We start from the raw sequence: 8,754 nt of genomic DNA, 5'->3' as shown, positions 1-8,754 counted from the left end.
AAAAAAAAAAAAAAACAGGGGGAGAGAGAGAGAGAGAGAATTTTAATATTTTTTTTTGTTTTCGGCGGACACAACATCTTTGTTTGTATGTGGTCCTGAGGATTGAACCCGGGCCGCACGCATGCCAGGCGAGCACGCTACCACTTAAGCCACATCCCCAGCCCTGAAATTTTCTTTATAGGATGCTTTTTACTATACAATGAATATATTTCATAGATACAGGACAGGACTATTCAAGTTATATAAATTAGTTTTGATTGTTTGTATCTTTCAAGAAATTTGTCCTGTTCACCTGACTCCTCAACTTTTGGGGCTTAAGTTGTTAATTATGTTTCCTATTTATCCTGTTAATAAATATAGACTCTGTATTGTACCTGTGTCATCCCTAAAACTGGTATGTGTGTTTTTCCTCTCCCTCATCAATCTGCCTAGAGATTTGTCCATGTGGGCCTAGTTGCACTCCCAGTTCCACATCTGTCGGGATCTGCCTACGTCGTCCCTCCTTATGTTTTGGCCTAGTAATTCTAGGCAGTTTTGTTACTCATCTTTTGGTTGGTATGACCAAAATACCTGACAAGAAGGACTTAGCGGGCTGTGGACATAACTCAGTTGGTAGAGTGCTTGCCTCACATGTACAAGGCCTTCAGTTTGATCCCCAGCACCACAAAAAAAAAAAAAAAAAAAAAAAAAAAGAGAGAGAGGGAGAGAGGAGGAGAGATTTATTTTGTCACACAGCAGAGGAAAATTTCTCAGTTTATGGCAGCCAAGAAGCAGGTATCGAGAGAAAAAAGGGACCAGGACAAGATAAACCGTTCCAGGGCATATATGCCCCAGTGACTTACATCCTAGATCCCACCTCCCATTAGTTCATTCAGCTACTCATTGGAAGAATTTACCTCATCGGTGGATGAGATCAGAGTCTTCATGATCCAATTATTTCCTAAACAACCACCTCTGAACCTTGCTGCACTGGGGACCAAACATTTTACCTCGTTTGGACTCCTCTTTCATGAATCCTCTGTGGCTGATGTCCAGTATTTGAACAACTTTTTTTTAAATATTTCTTTGTCATTTCTGGAGAAAGAGTAAATCTGGTTCCTTTATTCCATCTTGATCAGAAGCAGAAGTCCTCAATGCTATTTTCTACTTTATTGTAATTTAATGTCAAGCTGGTCCTTAGTGCTTGACTACAGAATTTATTTCACTGCTACTTCTGGGAATGAAAGGGAGATATAAGTTACTTCATAACTTTTCATCTCAGAACCGTATTTGGAAAGATATCCAGATAATAGAATTTTCTCCAAATACCAATAGTAGACTAATAATAACAACTATACAGAGGAAAGGGGAGAGAGCTAATCAATTATCAGTGATAAAGACCCCATGTAACACTATTTAGCCACTAATTTAAAAAAAAAAAATTTTTTTTGTAGTTGTAGATGAACAGAATGCCTTTATTTTATTTGTTTATTTTTATGTGGTGCTGAGAATCGAACCCAGTGCTTCACATGTGATAGGCAATTGTTCTTGCCACTGAGCTACAGCCCCTAGCTACTAATTTTTTTAAACCTTTTAATCCCAAAGTAAAGAAAAGTATGGTAGTTTTAGCTTAGAAAGACCAGATTGATTTGATGGCAAGCTGTCGTGCCCCCAACTTGAGTTCTTCAGGAGAAATATTAGGGGAAGATAATATGTTTAGGGAAAGATCTCTAATCCTTGGAGGCCTATGACTTACTTCCAAGGCTGAAGTGAGGTCTAGTGCTCACACCGTACTTGTTCTGACCCACTGACATTTCTGATGCTGTTATGTAATACTCATATTCCTCCTTTTTGTCTGTGTTCTAGGTTTTCTGTCTCAGCTGGTCTGTGATAAACCTCTGACTGAATGCATCCGTGCCGGCCACTATGCAGCAAATGTCATAATTAGGCGAACCGGCTGCACCTTTCCTGAGAAGCCAGATTTCCACTGATGGAAGAGCAGATAACCTAGGCCCAGGAGTACAGACACTGCCCTGATTGCTTCCTGAGAATTCCCACATTAATAAAGAAGAAAATTATCTGCTATCTTTCCTACTATAATAACATTCATTCTTAATTTAGAGGGCACAGTAATGCTTGCAGAATATTTAGTCTCTCAACAACCTGAAAAAAAAAAAACTGTTTATTTCCTTAGTTTGTTAATGCCTCTTAAATGTCAGTTCAATTGGACTATAACATTTCAGTAGAAATTTTTATTTCATGTTCAGTTACTTTGTAAATTCATGTGTGTGCAGTAAATTGATCCATTTCTGCTTTGAATGCAGATACAATTTAATATAATAGATTTTTTTAAAAGAAATTAATCCTAACACATCAATCTTTAGCTTTTTATATAAACATATTTAATTTAGGATTGTTTAAGTGGCACATACACAGATAAATGTACCACATATATACATGATAAATGGTCAGATAAGGTACAGAAATATTTATCTTGCCAAATTATTTAAAATGTCTCTTCAGTGTGTACTCAAACGTATAATGAACTTTGGATAACTGAATAAATTGCCAAATTTTAAGTTGTATTACAATATTCAAAGTATGACCTTATGCTTACTTATGGTACTCTGTAATTTGATACAAATAAAAACTTGTCATATAGGAATTTTTTTTCTGTCTTTGCCCTATGCTCAATAAAATTAAGGAAGAAAAATTATTACTTAGTAGTAGCCCTGAAGTGAGATCTCATTTGTTGATATGGTCAGAAAGAAAGTATATAATATGTAGGAAAATAATGGTATTGAGCCAGACACAGGGTGCATGCTTGTAATCCCAGCTATCTGGGAGGCTGAGACAGAAGGATGAAAGTATGAGGCCAACCTGGGCAACGTAGCGAGACCCTGTCTCAAAATAAAAAGAGCTGGGGATAATGCTAAGCGATATAGCACCCCTGGGTTCAATCCCCAGTACCTCAAAGAAAAACAGAAAGAAAGATAATAGTATTGAATAAGCAGAAGAAATGACCAGCAAACTTGAAGACATGTTAATTGAAATTATCCAATCTGAAGAACAGATAAGAATGGATACAAATGAATAGAGCCTGAAAGACTCAAGGGACTCCATCAAGCATCAATAGCATGCTAATCACAGGAATTTGAAGTACTAGGAAAGAAGAGAAGAAAAAGGAGCAAAAAGAATAGTTGATAAAATAATGGCTGAAAACTTCCCAATTTTGTTGATAAACATTAATATACATATCCAATAAGGATCAATAAATTCCAAATTTGATAAACCCAGAGATCCACTTTGAAGCACAGCATGTCAAAAAAACAAAGGAAAAGCCAGATGCAGTGACACACATGTATAACCCCAGCAACTCGGAAAGCTGAGACAGGAGGATTACAAGTTCAAGGCCAGCCTCAGCCACTTAGCAAGGCCCTAAGCAATTTAGCAAGATCTTGTCTCAAAATAAAAAAATGTTTAAAAGAGCTGGGGATGTAACTCAGTGGTAAAGCACCCTTGTGTTCAATACCTAGTAACAAAAAATATTAATGATAATTAAATTTAAAAGAACTAGGGGTATGATTCAGTGGTAGAGGGTCTCTCCAGCATCAGTCAACAGTACTAAAAAAAAAAGGTAAAAAATGTTGAGTAGCAAAAGAGAAGCAACTCATCATATGCAGGGTATCCACAAGAAGATTAACAGCTGACTTCTCAATAGAAATGAGGGAAGCCATGGGCCAGGGCTGTAGCTCAGTGGTAGAACACTTGCCTAGCATGGTCAAGGCCCTGGGTTCCATCTGTGCCATGGGGAAAAATTAATAAATAAATAGATGATGGAAGCCAAAGAGCAGTGGATCAAGAGAATTGGAAAATGCTAGATAATCAGGCACATGTGTAGCCTGATTGGAGAATCGACATTGTTTTCATTCGCAGACAACACAATTGTATATCTAGAAATCCAGTGAACCCTAGAAAAAAGATTACTAGAGCTAATAGGCAAGTTCAGCAAGGTTGAAGGATTAATATACAAGAATTCTTTTTCCATATGCAAATAGTGAAAAACTGGGAATTAAAATTAATAATTAATAAAATGCCATTTATGATAACATCAAAAATGTGAAATACACCGGGTACATGCCTATAATCCCAGTGGCTCAGGAGTTTGAAACAAGAGAATTGTGAGTTCAAAGCCAACCTCAGCAAAAAGCAAGGCACTAGGCAACTCAGTGAGACCCTACAAAAAAATAGAGCTGGGGATATGGCTCAGGGGTCGAGTCCCCCTGAGTTCAATCCCAGTATCCCCCCCAAAAAAAATGTGGAATACCAATAAAGATGTGAGTCTACTGCGCTGGAAACTACAAAACATTGCTGAGAAATTAAAGAAGACATAAACAGATAAGTGTTCTTAACATATTGTTCAACTGTTTGAAATGCACTAGTCAGGTGTTCTTAGTAGATCCACGGAATTGTGTAACCACAATGTATAGAACATTTTTGTCCACATAAAAAAGTTATTTATCAATAACTCCCGCTTCCCTTAGCTCTCTCTCAGCCCTAAGCAACAACTAACCTACTTTATATTGCTACAGATTTGCTTATTCCAGATATTTCCGATAAATGGAGGCATTCAGTATCTGGTCTTTTGTGATTGGCTTGTTTCTCTTAACATAATTTTTTCAAGGTTCATCCATATTGTAGCACGATTCAGTATTTTATTCCTTTCAATTCCCAAACACTGTGCTGTTGTAAGAGCACATCACATTTCATTTATCTACTCAACCTCAACCTCCCAAGTCATTGGGATTACAGGTGTGCACCACCATGCCCAGCTCAAATGTAAACTTTTCTTTTTTTTTTTTTTTTTTTTAATATTTATTTTTTAGCTTTTCGGCGGACACAACATCTTTGTTTGTATGTGGTGCTGAGGATCGAACCCGGGCCGCACGCATGCCAGACGAGCGCGCTACCGCTTGAGCCACATCCTCAGCCCCAACTTTTCTTTTTTTAATATTTATTTTTTAGTTGTAGTTGGACACAATACCTTTATTTTATTTATTTATTTTTATGTGGTGCTGAGGATCGAACCCAGGGCCTCACACACGCTGAGCGAGCACTCTACAACTGAGCCACAACCCCAGCCCCTCATATGTAAACTTTTTAAAGAACTACAAAATTTTTTGGGCTGGGGTTGTGGCTCAGTGGTAGAGCACCTGTCTAGCACATGTGAGGCCCTGGGTTCGATCCTCAGCACCACATAAAAATAAATAAACAAAATTAGGTCCATCTACAACTAAAAAATTATTTTTAAAACAAAGAGGGTGCACAGTTGCTAGAATGCTTGCCTCGTATGCACAAGACTCTTGGTTCAATCCCCAGCACCACAAAAATACTGTTTTCCATAATAGCCACAAAATTTTATACTCCCATCAGAATTCTGTTAAGATTCCAATTTGTTAAAACCTTACAGTACTGATTATTGCCTGCCTTTTGAATTATAGACATTCTAGTGAAAGTGAAGCAGTATCTCATGTTTGTCTTTTTTTAATTGTGACAAAACATATAACATAAAATTTGCCATTTTAGCCATTGTAAGTGTACATGGCACTGATCACATCCACAGTGTTGTGCAATCATCACTGTTTCCACAACTTTTCCAACATCCTGAGCAGAAATTCCATACCCATTAATAGGAACTCCCCACCTTTTCTCCCTTCTGGTCCCTGGTAACTTTTAATCTACTTTCTGTTGCTATAATTTACTTGTTCTGTAAGGGTCCAGCGAACGTCTGAGGAAGAGACCACCAAGGGACCGCAGCTCATGCAACAGCAAAAGGGGTTTATTGAGATTCTAGCATGCTGGGGGCTCCGTGCCCACTCAAGAAGGGAGAACAGCCCAGAGCCCAGAGCAGGGGCTGAGCACTGCTTAAGTACACTTCTTGGGGAGGGCGGGGACTTTACATACATCACAGTCTCCTTTAACAAATCATCATACACCGCAGGAAAATCAAACAACAACTCCTAAACATGATTAGTTCATTCATTGGCGGGAACAGGTTGGGCGGGGGTGATAGGTCAGTTCTAAAGTGGGGTACACATTCAAACTGATTGGTTTAGGCCCTGCGATGTCTACGTGCAAGGTCACACAGAGTCCTGGGTTATTAAACAACCAGATGGTCAGGGGGAAATATTTACTGGGCAGTTCCGGTATTGTCCTAACAGCTACAGGAATTTCAGGTTTTGCATGTAGCATAGGAACTTAACAATACCTAGTCCTTCACTTTTTAACTCAGGCCTTGCAGCTTAGGAACTTTACAATGCCCGGTCTTTTACATTTTAACTTTTACACTTTAACTTCAATTTCTTTTACCCTTACAGTTCTAGATGTTTGATATAAGTGGAATCATTTCTTTTATATCTGGTTTATTTCATTTAATATGTTTTCAAGATTCATCCAGAGAATAATTATATATCAGAACTTCATTCCTTTTTATGGCTGAATATTCTTCCACTGTATGGAAGAGTATTACTGCCGCAGTCTGTCTGGGCACAAAATAACCGAGCCACCACACAGCCTTGTAGATTCAAATAGCAACTCTTTATTCCCGAACTCTCACCGGCACTCTACCCACACTACCTGGGAAAAATACTCCCTCCACCGGGCTCTGCATACCAATTCTCTCAGAACCCCTCGAGAACTCCAAAGGAGCAGGCGCCTGAGGCAGCAGGATACGCCCTAATCCCAGCAGGATCTGCCCTAATCCTGGAGCCGCCCTATTCCCAGCAGGATCCACCCTAAACCTGGAGCCACCCTAATCCCTGAGCAGGGTCACCTTTCAAACCAAAATGCCATGCGTCATTCCTACTTGGCTATGGCTCTCAGCATATTACCACAATACTCTTGGTATTTACCACAATCTTGTTCACCCATTCATTTGTTGAAGGACATTTGAGTCATTTCTACCTTTTGGCAATTGTGAACAATGCTACAACGATCATTAGCAAAGATCAAAACAAGTATCTGAGTCTCTGTTTTCAAGTCTTTTGGATAAATACCTAGGAGTGTGTCTTAGTCTATTCTGTGGTACTAAAACAAAATACCTGTGGCTGGATACTTTATACCACATGAAAAGGGAAAGCATATGAGGTTGTAGTGTTTCTTAACAATTCACTCTTAAAAACTAACCCAGTCCCACAACAACTGACCCATTCCCAAGAGAAAGCATTAATCCAATTGATGAGGGTAGATCCTCCATGACAATAACTTCCACTGGACCACCTCTTAAAGATCCCACCACCATGGGGCTGGGGATGTGGCTCAAGCGGTAGTGCGGTAGCACGCTCCCCTGGCATGCGTGCGGCCCGGGTTCGATCCTCAGCACCACATACAAACAAAGATATTGTCTCTGCCAAAAACTAAAATGTAAATAAAATATTAAAAAAAAAGATCCCACCACCTCAGAGCACTTGTCTAGCATCTGCAAGGCCCTGGGTTCAATCTCCAGTACTTAAAAAAAAAAAAAAAAAAAAAAAGATACTGTTAAATCAGGCACAGTGGTGCATACCTAAATCCCAGCTACTTGAGACACTAAAGAAGGATTGAAAGTTCAAGGCCAGCCTGAGAAATTTAGCAAGATCCTGTCTCAAACTAAAATAATAACAAGTGGCACACTCCTGTAATCCCAGGAATGGGAAGCTGAGAATCACAAGTTTGAGTCTACTCTGGACAATTAGTGAGACGTCTCAAAAAGAATTCTCAGTAATAGAACACTCCTGGGTTCGATCTCCAGTATCACAAAAATAAGTCTAATTAATTTAATTTTAAAAGTCTGAACTGTGGCTCAGTGATAGAGTGCTTGCCTAGCATACACAAAGCCCAGGTTCAATCCCTAGCACATACACACACCAAAAAAGCACACAGTTAAGAAAATGGAAGAATTGGCTGGGGTTGTGGTTCAGTGGTAAAGCACTTGCCTAGTATGTATGAGGCAGTGAGTTCGATCCTCAGACCCACATAAAAATAAAAAAGAAAATGGAAGAATGTATTTGCAAAACATTTGGTAAAGGAGTTATATCAAGAATACATACTGAGGGCTGGGGCTGGGGCTCAGCGGTAGGGCGCTCACCTGGCATGCGCAGGGCGCTGGGTTGGATCCTCAACATCACATAAAAATAAAATAAAGATGTTGTGTCTACCTAAAACTAAAAAATAAGTTTTTTTAAAAAAAGAAAAAAGAATACATGCTGAATACAAGACTTAATTTTAAAAGTGGATGAGATTGGGCTGGGGGTATAGCTCAGTTGGTAAAGTGCTTGCCTCACAGGCACAAAAAAAAAAAGAAAAGAAAAGAAAAACATGGGTGAGATTGTGTAGGTTTGTAATTCCAGCAATTATGAAGGCTGAGGCAGGAGGGATCACAGTCCTTTACAATTTGATGAGAACTTGGAAATTGAACATCTGGAGATGTTCAATCCCCAGGATCATAAAAAATTAAATTAAAAAAAATAAGAACAAAACAGCCTGATTTTATAAATAAGCAGATTTGAACACATACATCATCAGATAAGCACATGAAAAGATCATGAGCATCCAAAAGTACAAACAAAAACCACAAGACACCTCTTCACACCTTTTGGAATCAATAGAATTTAAAAGACCCATTATACCAAGTATATAGAAGAATTGGAACTTTCATACACTGCTCCAGGGTATGTATAATGGTATAGCCATTTTGGAAGCTTCTTATGTTTTAAACCAATCACATAATCTAAACAT

General features: G+C 38.7%; 1 protein-coding gene across 8 annotated transcripts in view; it reads left to right on the top strand.

The window, feature by feature from the left end:
* Positions 1–2,695, top strand: part of Adk (adenosine kinase) — a 483,935-nt gene extending 481,240 nt beyond the window's left edge. For all 8 annotated transcript variants that reach the window (XM_048801839.1, XM_048801837.1, XM_048801842.1 and 5 more), the window contains one exon: positions 1,846–2,695. In XM_048801839.1, coding sequence (XP_048657796.1) covers positions 1,846–1,970 — 125 coding nt within the window. In that variant the 3' untranslated portion in view covers positions 1,971–2,695. The remainder of the gene's footprint in view (positions 1–1,845) is intronic.
* Positions 2,696–8,754: the final 6,059 nt, after the last annotated feature.

The sequence above is a fragment of the Marmota marmota genome, unplaced genomic scaffold (genome assembly GCF_001458135.2).
Source record: "Marmota marmota marmota unplaced genomic scaffold, marMar, whole genome shotgun sequence".
NCBI lineage: Eukaryota > Metazoa > Chordata > Mammalia > Rodentia > Sciuridae > Marmota > Marmota marmota.
Note: the sequence above shows the minus strand (reverse complement) of the source record. Positions and strands in the feature narration are given on the sequence as shown.